This window comes from Penicillium subrubescens, assembly GCF_028828155.1.
Source record: "Penicillium subrubescens strain IBT 31985 chromosome Unknown utg000004l_segment0_segment0, whole genome shotgun sequence".
Taxonomy (NCBI): domain Eukaryota; kingdom Fungi; phylum Ascomycota; class Eurotiomycetes; order Eurotiales; family Aspergillaceae; genus Penicillium; species Penicillium subrubescens.
Window position 1 is genome coordinate 3,262,721 of NW_026643154.1, and position 13,699 is coordinate 3,276,419.

General features: G+C 49.5%; 5 protein-coding genes across 5 annotated transcripts; 2 read left to right on the forward strand and 3 right to left on the reverse strand.

Annotated features, from left to right (window-relative positions):
- Nucleotides 1-1,744: 1,744 nt before the first annotated feature.
- N7473_006212 (SGNH/GDSL hydrolase family protein) lies at nt 1,745-3,613 on the forward strand (the record flags this gene model as incomplete). The annotated part of the gene is made up of 9 exons (XM_057152152.1): nt 1,745-1,940; nt 2,007-2,128; nt 2,200-2,252; nt 2,311-2,432; nt 2,559-2,646; nt 2,710-2,803; nt 2,855-2,914; nt 2,978-3,214; nt 3,272-3,613. The coding sequence occupies 9 exons, from the start codon at nt 1,745-1,747 to the stop codon at nt 3,569-3,571; spliced, it is 1,272 nt and encodes a 423-aa protein (XP_057009957.1). The 3' UTR covers nt 3,572-3,613.
- Nucleotides 3,614-3,967: 354 nt separating this feature from the next.
- N7473_006213 (uncharacterized protein) lies at nt 3,968-5,212 on the reverse strand (the record flags this gene model as incomplete). Its single annotated transcript, XM_057152153.1, has 1 exon — nt 3,968-5,212. One exon carries the CDS (start codon nt 5,210-5,212, stop codon nt 3,968-3,970), a length of 1,245 nt encoding a protein of 414 aa, XP_057009958.1.
- Nucleotides 5,213-6,429: 1,217 nt separating this feature from the next.
- N7473_006214 (uncharacterized protein) lies at nt 6,430-7,511 on the forward strand (the record flags this gene model as incomplete). Its single annotated transcript, XM_057152154.1, has 2 exons — nt 6,430-6,825; nt 6,918-7,511. 2 exons carry the CDS (start codon nt 6,430-6,432, stop codon nt 7,509-7,511), a joined length of 990 nt encoding a protein of 329 aa, XP_057009959.1.
- A 258-nt stretch (nt 7,512-7,769) lies between these two features.
- N7473_006215 (zinc finger MYND domain-containing protein) lies at nt 7,770-8,927 on the reverse strand (the record flags this gene model as incomplete). The annotated part of the gene is made up of 1 exon (XM_057152155.1): nt 7,770-8,927. The coding sequence occupies one exon, from the start codon at nt 8,925-8,927 to the stop codon at nt 7,770-7,772; it is 1,158 nt and encodes a 385-aa protein (XP_057009960.1).
- A 2,207-nt stretch (nt 8,928-11,134) lies between these two features.
- mrh4 (ATP-dependent RNA helicase MRH4) lies at nt 11,135-12,934 on the reverse strand (the record flags this gene model as incomplete). The annotated part of the gene is made up of 1 exon (XM_057152156.1): nt 11,135-12,934. The coding sequence occupies one exon, from the start codon at nt 12,932-12,934 to the stop codon at nt 11,135-11,137; it is 1,800 nt and encodes a 599-aa protein (XP_057009961.1).
- Between the last annotated feature and the right edge of the window lie 765 nt (nt 12,935-13,699).

Genomic DNA, 13,699 nt, shown 5'->3' on the forward strand with positions numbered 1-13,699 from the left:
TCGTATAAATGCTTTCGCATATACAAAATACCGACAATCGTCAAGTATTCGTATAGAAATGTGATACAGTATCTTTGCCCCCTAAAGAAAAGCAAACGAAGGAACATTGCATGAAGTTGTGGGCAAATGGCGTCATTTGACCTAATTTTACCATTGGCGCGCGCGATTCGATCGCCGAAGATTTTCGCTTGGCGTGGCTGAACCCTGAAGGATCTGAGCCTGTATTGCCAATACTGTATCGGTAATCTTTGTGTATGCAATCCCAAATTTGATATGGTAAGGAGCATTCCGTGCATCGACCACCAATCACAATTTCTAAATTGTTTCAGTCAATACCAACCATGAAGGAGGTCGATACGCTTCTTGGCGTGCCAGTTCCCCCAAAACACCATCTCACATTCCATGGCTACTGCAAGGGGGCGCCAAATCAAAAACAAGCCTCTACTGCCGAATGTCTAGCCCTGTCAGCAATTTTAATCTACTTGAGGGGGTCAGAACACGCGACCAGGCGTAAGACTAGCAGCGTTTAAGGACTAGTAAACCAGCGGCCAAATACCAGATTCTCCGCTTGCTCGAGACAACGCGCTTCCTACACGCCCATTTTGGTGGTTATTGGAAATGAATGGCGCCCACATCCGCCATCTTTCATTGTGGCGGGCTTGGCGTCCCGGCTACCAAGAATATTGGGGTGTTCGAGCTGTATTGTATAATTTCAGGGGCTCGGCGAGAGTCAACGGGGGAGGAATGGTCATTTTTACAGTGTGATAGTTGCAGTAAATACTGCTTGAGGTAGATACTGAAAATGGGAGATATTTGTCACTTATCGAATGTGATCAATATTTCATGCGTAGTGTATCCATGACTCGCCTTGGGGACTACGTATCTGATACCTCGGCATATCTTACATGTTTTCAATACACAGAGTTCTGGAAGTCTTGTGGTTTCAGGGTTCATGGAGGGTCCAAGGAACACGCCGAACCGAACTGACTGGACGCGTGGCCTCCGACGGTGGACCCGAGGGTCTATATTGGAGGCTCGCCAGATCACCGGCGGGATAGCGCCGCGAGGTCACACTGCTTATGCAATATCAAATAGTATGGTCAAAAGTAAATAGTAGCGAGATCCGGTGTTCTAGTAACGGTTGTTTTTCCAAGGCTAGCAGGTTAGGCTTCTCCCAGCCATGTATCGTCCATCGATGGGCCAAGCTTGATGAAAAGCGCCCTTGGTTGAAATTCCCGGGGCTCCAAGTAGATCCCCGTTATTCCTAAAGAGGTAATTTACCAAGCCATGAGACTTGCATACGCCGACGAATCACTGGCCAGCGAAACAAGTGGATATTTAGGGCAAGCACCGCTCAGGTACAGTATGATGGCGCGCCTTGGCCAATCCACCACTGAACAGGCCCGGCCATTGACGGTGGATCATGACGAGGAGAAGGCCGGGTTGCTCTTTCCCAGCCCATCAATCTGTCAATTCCGGAGGAAATCCCGGCTTAAGCAGATAGGATAACAGAAGCAAGACCAAACAACTTGCACAATATCGAAACATCTTCATCCTCACCTTTCATAAAGGAGTGGACCATCTACGTACGGTCAAATCACGCCATTTTTAGCCTTCTGACTGCATCAACTAGTCAAGCAGCAGCGGCACTTTGCCACAGCACTCCCATTCCTCCTAGCTGGGAATTCCACAAAAGAAACGATTGATGTGATCCGTTGTCTCCCCCAATCCAGTTGACAGCAAAATGCGGGTTACATTTTTAGGTATACTGGCTTGGTCTTTGCAAGTGGCCGGGACCATCTTGCAGAACGGTCAGCCCAGAGAGAACCCGTACCCCGGACAAGCGCCCAAGATCTTTCTCGACGACACATGGAACATTTACGGTCCTGATGTACCGGAAATCGCCTACAAAGGGCGATGGGATAGCAAGCATATCTCTTGTAAGTCAATTCTGCTCTCTTGAGTGCAATTGTATCTAATAATTCAAATTTCTGACTGGCATGCAGGGTGGTCGTTCGTCTCCCCCAAACTCTTTTCTGTCTACCCCTTTCTATTGACACCCGTCGTGGCGATGCTGACATCACTACCAAGGGCACCCGGAATCAAAGTGGAGTTTACCGGAGACAAGGTAACTTTACACTTTTTCCTCATGCTGTGATAAACCTTGTTATGCATTCGAAGTATTAATTACTTTCTCAGCTTGCCGTGAGCTTCGGTCCCAGCACCACAGATGGCGTTCTCGTCGCCTACAGGTATGGTCAAGTATACTCAGGTTGTCGCCGTACCCATCAATAACATATCATTCGATAGGCTTGGATCTCTTGACTGGCAATTTTCCAATGTCACCGCCGACGCGACGTACCAGTTCGTCGGCAACTGGACCGAGTTGACCAATGAAGAGATTCACGAAAAGAAGATTTTCGAGATGCGAGGTAATTTCATTAACTATAATAGAGACAGACATGACATATATGCTAACTGAGTCTTAGTTACCAACTGGGGCTACGGATAAGTACATTGTTCCCCTTCGTCGAACGTTTTACTGATTCCTCGCACAGTCCAACTAGCCGGCGTTGCTACCGCAGACAACGGAGAGCTTACAGTGCCTCCCAGATTTGACAAAAAGGTGGAGGTCATCGGAGGATCGTGAGTTTTTCCAAATAAGCACGTAGATATGAATTTTAATTGTTCTAACATTCCTTCCTTCAGTCTTGCCTCTGGACAATACGGAACATATGAGACCCTCTCATCCTGGGCATATCTTTTTGTGGCTGGCCTAGGCAACGTCGAGCACACCATTACAGTACGCAATCCGCTTCCTGGCTCTCGTATAATACTAATAATGCCCGTATAGGCCTATCCAGGTGCATGCTTAACCGACAAAGCATGCTACGGCGGTGACGTCCACGGCATGGTACGTCTACCCTCATCCCCGCGACATCGCACTCTCTCAATAATCTAACTCTCAATTCCATAGACATGGTACTGGCACCAAGCATCTGACCCCGGCAGCCGCGCAAACGCATTCTACGGCAACGAGCCCGAGAATTGGGACGTCAACGCTGAACAACCCGCCGACCTAGTACTCATCCAAATGGGCGGCAACGACCACCGCCACCCCAACGAAGTCCCCGGCAAAGATTTCTACCACGCATACGTCGACATGATCGACGACATCCACAGTGCCTGGCCACACGCAGTAGTCCTAATTATAGTAGGATATCACCCCATCCCACCTCTTACATCTATGCTAATTGTTCATCCTCCACAGTCACAATGGGGCTCCTTCGTCAAGAAGGGAATGACCCACCAGCCAACCCAGGTCTACGAGGAAGAAGCCAAGAGAGTGCACGAGCATTTCAAGGACCGTGGCTTCGTTTATTACTTTGATACAACTGGTATCTTGCAGTACAATGATATCAATCCCAAGAATCACCCGACGGATGTGGGCCATATCAAGCTGGCGAGTCATTTGCTGCAGTGGGTGAGGCTTGTGTTGCGGTGGAATCTTGAGCCGCTGGGAGAGGTTCAGCATGGGACTCTTTATTGGAATGATCAGCAGGATTATTAGACGCGGGGTCTTTACCCTGGTCGAATTGGGAGTCGGCGTGCTGTACTTTTCTTGACTCCTTTGTATCATATAGCTTGTGGATATGGATATAACTAGATAATTTCTTCATTTTTTTGTGCAATGACATACTTAAGCTTAGGCTAATTCTGGGTTTAAACGCATGATTTCGATCTCCGATGCTTGGTAAATCGTAGATCAAAAGCGAGTGACCAAGATCGGGTAGTCGATAAACCAGGCGTGCAAGTAGTTATGACAGACGGCCTGGCAGGTCGATAGATGTCCACGCGTAGACAATTAAGATTTTCAAACTGGGGTTTTTCAAAAACATGCAAAAAACAAGATGGGGTATCCAAGAAAAAACAAAATCCAAGCAATGCAATATCCATGCAAGGGACATTAAGCTGCTGCGATGATTTTCATCGGACTGGTCGCCTTAACCGTCCCTGTCTCCCCAGCAACCGAATATGCAACCTTCCATTCCACAGTATTAACATGTCTGATACTGTAAGTGGTAAAGTCAGGAATAGGCGCGACGCTAGTCAGATACCGCGAGCCAGAAGCGAACCCAGTCGAACGAAGAACCAACTGAAACATTTCGCCAATATTGACTTTCTTCTCGCCCTTTTCACCTGTACTCATCACCAAGGGCGACTCAAGCCGTCGAAAGGCTGACTCCAGATTGAGGCTCCGCGAAGCCGGATGACCGTCATCGTGCGGATAGTCGGAGAGAAAGTTGCTCGGCGCGAGGACAGATGTACGCTGATGTAGAGTCATTCTCACCCAGTTGATCCCGATAGTCTGGTCTTCTACCGACGGGCTCGTTTGATCTGGTAGTGGCCGGATCTCTAGAATAATTGGGATCGGCTGCGGGTTGTCAAGTTGAATAGCAGCTGGGTGGTGGATGTCCACACTAAAGCAGAGTTTCGGCACCTTTGAAGAACCGAAAAATTTTTGCGTCTTTTGTTTGAGGGTGAGATCGGCCTGCTGCATACCTGGGAGGAGACGCTGGCTTAGAATTCGTTGCGGGTACGAGAGGCGCTTTAACGTTGAGAGCTGACTGGCTGCAGTTTCATCCACTGGATGAACCAGTCGGAAAGGCCATATTGCCTCGACTGATTTACTGGAGCCTTTGAAAGTGTACCGAAGCTGAGCCTTGAGATAGTACTCAACAAAACCAGTTGATGAGACGGTCATGCCATCTCGAGAAGAAACGAATGACCCTGGCAAAGTGTTGTGCGCTGGGTGATCGCGGTCCAGCGGTACGAAGCTAGTCCTGGGCGTATAGGCCCGTCTCACAGACTGCAGTGGCTCATTGGGAATGTTGACAGAAAACTCCCAGCTGAGCGGAGCGCCACTGCCCTCGGGGAGATGCAAGGGCCGGCCTGAAAAGATCGTTTGATCGGATTTCACCAGGAGCGCCTCGCTGCGGTAGTTTGTGCGCGAGTCGTTGGATTTGCTTTCGGTAATTTTCGTCTTCATGCGACCGATTAAAGTTAAGGTAATGGCTGCCTCCGGTGTGATGATAGGTGTATGTCGAATGAGGTTACCGATGATAGTATCACCGGCTGCATAGGACCAGCCGGCCGGGGCGGCGACATCGAACTTGAGATCTGGTGATGACTTTCTGATCGTGACGGGCATGTTCCCTGTGTTCTTTAGAGGGGACTAGGCAGCATCTCGAATGGGGAGGAGATAAAGTTGGAAAGTTGGAAAGTTGCGGCTGTTTGTGCTGCAAAAAGGCAGAGTCATTCGAGTCATGGTGACGGGTTCCTGTGCCCAGCGGAATGATTCAAGTCTGCCTTCTGAGGCTATGCAGTGATGCACAGGCTGTGCCACGCTGGGCGACGGAGGGGCCAGAATGGGTGAAGTACGTAGTAGTACCCGACACCCGGGTTGATGTCGGTCTACCAATAGAATGAGGTAGAAGGTCAAGCAATAGACTGCAGAATGAGATCATTAGCCTATTGATTTATTTTAGCTACATACGTGGGTTGAGATAGGCATAATTATTACTCCACGAGTAACACGCAGGTATTGAGCCACGCTTGAGCCTTCCTTGACTTTGGCCCCCACAGTTAGCGCCCGGGACTAAATATACCCCCAGTTAGCATTGCCGATAATGCTCGTTGAGGGAATAACGTCAACGGTGTCCTTAATTATCATGTTCGGTTCATTTTCTCATGACTTCTAAAGCCTAAACTCTAGGACCATTCAAGGCATATGATTCGTAGTTTTCGCCTAGTATAGGGCTAAATTGTACCTCAAACGGTGTAACCGTTCTGAGTGACCTCGCAGGGGTGATTTTTTCATTGATTACTCGTATGAACACAGCAAAAATGACAAGTATCTGGGAATGCCTCTTTGCAAACTGGATAGGAAATACCCTGATAGGGTGTCAGTCAAACCCAAGAATGTCGAGGAAGACGCCAGGAACAAAGAAGCTAGTGGGTCTCAATAAGCTTATTCAACACCCTTTTGGGATAAGCGGGGGCGATCAAGTCTATCTTGATGCCAAGGTCTACTCCTGAGAGCCACAAAGACTCCACACTCTTCTTTGTCGATGCTATTCCCGTGCATACCTGGCACATTTCATGAGGGCTCTGATTTGATTTATTTCTGATAGATACCTCGATGCGGCATTGCAATAATGAAAGTGATACTATAATTGATATACATCTTGTTTCACATCTCCATACTGATCTGGTGAGATACTTGCCCAGCCTCTCGGTGTACATTGCAAGCTCCCCGAGCCTATTTGCATTTTTTTCAGTTGTGACAACGGACACAGGTTGTATATAAACAACTGTTTTCCATGTTCGGAGGAGCTCAACTCCAAGCCAGAGTGATTATTCTTGAAAATGGTTTACCTTCTTCTACCGAGATTCCTTGTCTTGGCCGGTCTTTTCCTCATTTTAGGATCAGCCACCACATTTCAAGAATCTGCGACTCTACTTGCTCGAAATTCCGGTTCTATCTGCTCTACCTATATCGTTGCTGGAGGAGATACCTGCGCCAAAATTGCCCAAAGCCATGGCATCACCGTGCAGGATATCGAGGCCTATAATACTCAGACGTGGGCATGGCATGGCTGTGCTCAACTACAACAGGGGGCCTTTATATGCGTTTCATCCGGGGAACCTCCCATGCCGGTCGCTCTTCCAAACGCTACTTGCGGCCCGCAGGTTCCTGGTACCGTCCATCCCAGGAAGTATTCCGACCTCGCTTCTTTGAATCCGTGTCCAGCAAGCCAGTGTGTAAGTTTTTCCCCCTTGCAATTTTGCGAATTGAGGCCTTCTTTTCAATATTTTGTTGAATACCTTCTCATTTTGGCTGATTTGTAATCTAGTGCTCAGAATCAGGCCAATGCGGTACTACCTCGGCGTTTTGCAGTGCATCGAACGGCTGTATCTCCCATTGCAAAAAGAACGCAGACACTCAACCTGCAAACAAGGCTTCAGCCAGCACTACTTCAACGAAACAATCTACAACGTTAGCAAAGTCCACCCCTACAACGTCCAAGTCCTCCAAAACCGCCACAGCAGCCGCAGCTTCATCAACCCCACATTGGCAACTCACAATGTACAGCAAAAAGGATTGCGAGGGAGACTACTACCTACTCCAAGGGTACAACACCTGGCTTGACAAATGTCTCCGCCTGGATTCTGGATTGAGCACTGTGGTCTCAGATACAGAGTTGTCCTGTCGGTGGTGGGTTGATGGTGGATTTGGCGGTTGGAAGAGCTGTGATGCAAGTGACTTGAAGAAACCCCGGTCTTGGTTTATGAGTAATGGTTCTTGTATGATTTACTCTGATGATGCCTGTAAGGTGAATACGGGTACTATTAATGGAGGAACGCATCTGGGTTGTCAAAGTGAGCATACTATGGCGACGGAGCCGGATACGAATTTTGGATCTTTGAAGTGTGCTAGCTTGGTTTAAAGATTATGGGAAGAAAGTGGAAGGTGGAAGGGTATTTTTATGAAAGTTTTGAAAAGTTTTCATTGTATTATTCTGCGCTGCTTTGAGACATTGCTGCCACTGTAGTGCAACGCGAAAGAATGCGAAGTCAACATAAAAGGACGAGTGATGATGATCTTCAACTTGTTCCATGTCAGAAGTACTTTTCCTTGTCCCCAGAAAGGTCATAGTACCACCCAATTATCCACGAGGAAACGCGCTGGTGTCGATATGCCGCATCTATCTGCCCGCTTCTTTATTTTCAAGCTCCAGCTGCGCCTTCAAGTTATTTCCCTTCATCCCATTAACTCCAGAGTAGATCGATTCCCCAAAAGCCCGTAGCTGCATTGGCATCATCCAGTTTTTGTAATGATTGACGATATCCATCTTGTTAATAGCACGCGTCAGAGAACTCCATTCACTGGAAAGAGCAAGTTGAACGCACTCCTCAGCCTTGATAGCAGACCACCACCTTGGCAGAATGCCATGAGGGAGGCTTTCGACACGTTGAAGGAAGTGACGGAGGCCCCCTGCTCCACGGTCACCTGGTTGTTCATGCCAAGAGTCCTCATTGACCTTCATTCTGACGAAGACGTCATCATGGATTCGCAGGCGGTATGTGTCTATTAACAGAGTGTAGACGTCCCGTTCAGGTCGATCATGAAGCCACCGGTTCTTAGCGAGTCGATTGAAAGGGTTGTTGATTTGGTGCCCCAAGGCGGGTCGAGCTGGTGGAGCGGTTGCTTGTTGAGGTGCGCTGGACTGTGTTTGGGGGAATGTGTTGGCGTTGCTCACGGCACTCGGCTGGATGGTTGGCTGGATGGTTGGCTGGATGGTTGGCTGGATGGTTGGCTGGATGGTTGGCTGGATGGTTGGCTGGATGGTTGGCTGGATGGTTGGCTGGATGGTTGGCTGGATGGTTGGCTGGATGGTTGGCTGGATGGTTGGCTGGATGGTTGGCTGGATGGTTGGCTGGATGGTTGGCTGGATGGTTGGCTGGATGGTTGGCTGGATGGTTGGCTGGATGGTTGGCTGGATGGTTGGCTGGATGGTTGGCTGGATGGTTGGCTGGATGGTTGGCTGGATGGTTGGCTGGATGGTTGGCTGGATGGTTGGCTGGATGGTTGGCTGGATGGTTGGCTGGATGGTTGGCTGGATGGTTGGCTGGATGGTTGGCTGGATGGTTGGCTGGATGGTTGGCTGGATGGTTGGCTGGGCGCTTGGCTGAGTGCTGTTGAAACACACGTTCCTGTGCTGTGCCCAGTCGAGTATTTGACAGCTGCGGGAGCAATACAACACGTTGTTGCAACGGCCGCATGGAGCCAGTGGCCGACCTGCGTTGGCGGGCTGCTGGCAGTAATTGCACATGTTGATCGGGAGGGACGTATTGGCCGCCATTTTTTGAGAGCTGCAGTGTTTGATAGTGGTATCAGTGATCTTGTTGTTGTTGCTGGGTGAATGATGCGTGACAGACCTTGACAGAGTGGAGGAGAGTTCATGAGTGTGATGTGAAAGGGGAGTAGGAGAGGTACTCTGGGAACTTTGGAAGAAAGTGAAGGTTTGAGAATGGCGGTGACAGGAAGCTCGAGGTAGACGCAGATGAAAGAATCGTGAACCGTGGAGGTTTGCTCTTTCATCTTATCAACACATGTTTGCCTGTTGTTTGAGCTTGGTGTTCACTCCCACCCTCTTATTTTGGTGTCTATGCATTTATTTCACTATCAGTACAGTGGAAGAAGAGCCTCTCGAGAAAGCAAACAATCTACTCCAAGCCAAGATAGTTCCTCCGTCTGGCAGCTCAGCTCTTTACAGTAAAATGGCTCGCCTAGATCCGGGAAGTGAGGATGATGTTTCCACCGAGCCAGGACGTATGTAGTAGCAGTTTGCCCTCGCGATACATTTTTTTTGCTGTATAGCATCAAGTATGATCTATACTTCTTATCACACTCCACCCTCTTCCCTTGGCGTTGAGAAAAAAAAATAGAAATCGACCCTTTGCCAAGGTCAATACGAAGTCCCATTCTCAGACACATGTAGATCAATCAATCACTCGCATAAAGCAACCAACCTCGGGCACAGTAACCATTCTCCGATGTTACATCCACCAGCCAGAACACAGTTTGTAGAACCTCATCTTTTGGTCTCCCACCTGGGTGGCATCAATCGGGGTACTTGGCAATCTCTTATGAATGGAGTTCTGATATTGGCAACAGGGAAAAAGACGAGATATATACGGCCTCATAATGAGAGTTGAGATGGGCTGATGAGTTCACGATGAGAATACAGATTGAAGAGAAAAGTATTTAAACAGCCTGAAAGCCAGTCGTAGATGGAGGTCTACAACAACAACAACAACAAAGATCTGCTGTCTCGAGCATCAGCAACATCATCAACTCAATATGATCAATCTTTTGACCCATTGATCGGATATCTGTGTCAATCATGAAATTCACCATCTTCTTCCATGCCTTTCTCGTGGCGATCCTCAGCCATGTGGCATTTGCATCTACCCTGAATGACCGTCAGGACTGACTGCTCGGGACGACGCCAATGGAGCCGTATCCACTCCTTACTGCGATGTCGTGAGCAGTATCCTCCCTGATGGAAAACACAAGATCGAGTTCTTCAGCGACGGGATTCTCGAAGTAACCGCGCTTGAGCGTGAAGATGGTGGTAAAAATCTATTGACACATTCCAACACTTGCGAGGGGTGAATACTAACATAAGCAAAATGGAACGCTGTCACCTTCTACGATGTCGACGGCAATGAGATCAATATGGATGAACTGAACGACGATGATGATGACGCCTTCGAGAAAAGAGTTTCGAAGTGGAAATTGGCAATCCAGTTTGCGAGGTTGATTGCAAAGTAAGGGAAGAGACCGTGGACGTATATCTACTGCGTTGGCACGGCGCCTTTCTAGAGGTACGGCAATAAGGTGCCCGTGTAAAATCCCTGCAGGTCTGATTGAGAGTACCTAAGCAATTTGCGCCTATGAAATCGGGTTCTGTGATTATTGACGCGTCTTTTGTTCATCGATTGCGCGTCTATTGGTCGTCCCGCTTGGAGTTGTTACGAGGGTGGCCGTTGTGTCGGTTTGGAACAAGCACTGCAAGTAGAGCATGACAGTTGGAGTGACGAGGACGGGCCATGAAATGTATCTAGGTACGTAGCCAGGTCGAAACGTCATGGATACTTGAATTATGAGTCGATTTTTGCCGGTCAGCTAATCGACGATCACGCTATCTATAGCTCGGTCGTAGCGGGAAAGGGGAACAAGTGTTAGGTACCTAGTGGTGGACTCAGTTCTCGCGACAAGTGGAGATTTATATTGTCCGAGGTGGGCAGTAGGTAATGGAAAGTCAAAATCCACACAAGGGTTGAAAACCAAAAACTCCGAATAGGCCAGGTCAAAGCAGGATGATGCAGAAGTAGAGTGAATAAGAAGTTAAATCAATAAAGTGACTAATATCGTACATCTCGAATTTTTCGCCTTTGCTTCGGGTATTTAACTGCTTGCCAGCCAGAAACACATTCAAACCCTGATTAAACGCCTAGTATGATACATGTTTTATACAAAAGTGGTGGGTAATGCACAATCCATCTAAATCAGAGCTTGTCCTCGGAACATGCCCTCGCGAACCTCGCGGACAACATCCTTGCGGTCCTTCTTTCCAACCAGCACGACACCACGACCACGCTTGCCCATACGGCCCAGGCGACCGAGGCGGTGAATGAAGTCGATGGTGGTATGGGGGACGTGATAGAGAATGACAGTCTTCACTGCCAGAGTATCAATGCCTCGAGACGCGATATCGGTGGTGACGAGGACTTTGGTGTTGGGCAAGCGGCGATCGATCTCGGGCTTCTTCTCAGGCTCCAAGAAGGGAATGGATTTCTCGGCGCGAGCCTGCTTGCGGAGTAGCATGATCTCGTCTGCGGTTGGGGGCTGGTCGACCTCGGTGAATTCGGCGAGAATTTCCTCTTGTTTCCGGGAGCTGGAATCACGAGACAGCGCGACGGCGTCGATGTTCTTCGACACAAGGAATTTGGCAACCTCTTCCGCCTCCTCACGCTCGTTGACGAAAACAATGATTTTCTTAACCTTGGGACCCATGTATTGCGTAAGAGGTCCGAAGTTCTCCTCACCAGGCTCGCCGGCCTTGCCAATTGACCAGATCACGTTTGCGCAGGCGAGGCTGCGGTTTCCACGGTAGGGCTCCTTATCGATATCCACCACACCGAGTTGTACGCGTCGGGGAACGGCATGCAGATTCGGAGTGGTCAGGCGCTTAATATCCGGGTAGCGCTTGCGAAGCTGGTTGTCAAGACTGCGGGGGATTGTGGCGGAGCAGAAGATCAGCTTCTTGAGTGAGGGCGCCGTCTTCTCAATGATCTCGGTAGTGGTCGGAAGGAAAGAGCGATCCATCAAAGAATCGGCCTCATCGAGAACAAGATGACTGACGCGGCTGAGGAGATAAGGATTGGTTTTGGCGATGGAGGTTAGGAGGTGCGGTGTCGAGACCAGGATATCGATGCCATCGGGGTGGTAGAGAGTGTTCTTGATCCGACGCGGGGTGAGATTGGAAGAAATAACCCCTGAGCGATACTTGACCGAGTGGGCGAGGGCCTTGACCTTGACTCCAACCTGTGCCACAAGCTCCGAAGTAGGAACCAGGATGATTGCCCTCGGGCGACCGGCATCAGACATTGGAGGCTCCTCCGGCTCAAGCTCGAAGGTCCGACTCTTCAATCTTTCCTCGCGCTCCTTAGCCTTCTGTTCTTCCAAGATCTGCTGTTCTTCCTTGTCTCGAGCTTCGGCACGCTTGACCGCATCGACAACCGGAAGGAGATATGCCAATGTCTTTCCAGAACCAGTTTCCGCTGCAAGAAGGAACTGATCATATTGGGGAGCATCCTCATCCGCCTCCACTGGTTGGGTTTTGGTTTTGTTATTATCGGCGAGAAGCTGTGGGATCGCAAGACGCTGAATCGGAGTTGGCGTGACCTCGGCGAGTCCGGGCAGAGCTTGGGTGAAAATCGCATGGCGGACCGCGGGAAGGAGGGGGAAGTGATCGAAGCTGGTGAGATTGGAGATCTTTGACTTGATGGCTGCCCGGCGGCCGTAGGATACCGGAGAGAGAGTAGTCTGCATCTTCAGTGCTTTGAACAGAGGCGCCTCGGTTTTCTCGGATTTGCCTTGTTCACTGCGGTCGCCGGAGCGCCTGACAGCGGCTTGAGAGCGTGGGCGTGGCGTATCTGGAATGCGAGCCTCGGTCTGATTCATCCCAGCCCAAGGGCCGCGACGATCTCTTCCAGAGCGCGGCTTATTCAACGTAGGTTTAGCCACGTTAGGGGATAGAGCCATCCGGGAGGACTTTTTGCGCAAGCGCGCGGTTGCCATCGCTCGTGCCGCCTGCCATGTTGGAAGGAGTGTAGGGAGAGCAGTCGCCGTTACTCTCGTTTGGCAGAGAAAGCATATCGATGAGCGTACGGGAAGAGGCATCCTGCCGGAGTCGACTCACAAGCAGTTAATGTAGAAAAGATTGTCTCTTGTTCGGAGCCCGTCAAACCAAAAAACCAGATTCTCATAATGGGTTCACACTAACCCTGATTCGGACTAGCGGCGATCCCTCGGACCTGACGTCTCAGGCACAAATGTCATGTGATCGTTATCTGGACTGAGTCAGCCACACGTCCCCCCACCGTTGCTATGGAGACTTCCGCGACGTCAACACCACAACTTGCTTTGGGGTAACAAATCCACTTTCCGACCCACGGAAATAGATATCGAGATCGGATCCCCTCTTGTTATCCTCTTCAACATCCCTTCGTTATCCCTTCCCTCGTTTCCTGTGAGCCTTTGGGTCTGTCTTTGATCGCGCGATCGTTGAAGTGGTTGCATCGTTTTGGTGACACGCTCACATTCCTGCAAACGATCGACAGGGCTTCTCGCTTTCTCCAGGAACACAGACCAGGACTCGGTGTTTTCCCACTCGAATCCTTGTATCGATTGAGACAAAGAGAGGTATGTTACCTATCGTTAGCATCACCTTTTGTTTCCTTTGGCCCAAAGCCCTCGTGACTCGATTGCCTGCGCCTGATGTGATGAACGCTGACACGTCGCAGACATTTTCTTGTTTTTGATCTTGTTCGCCCATCTCCGTTG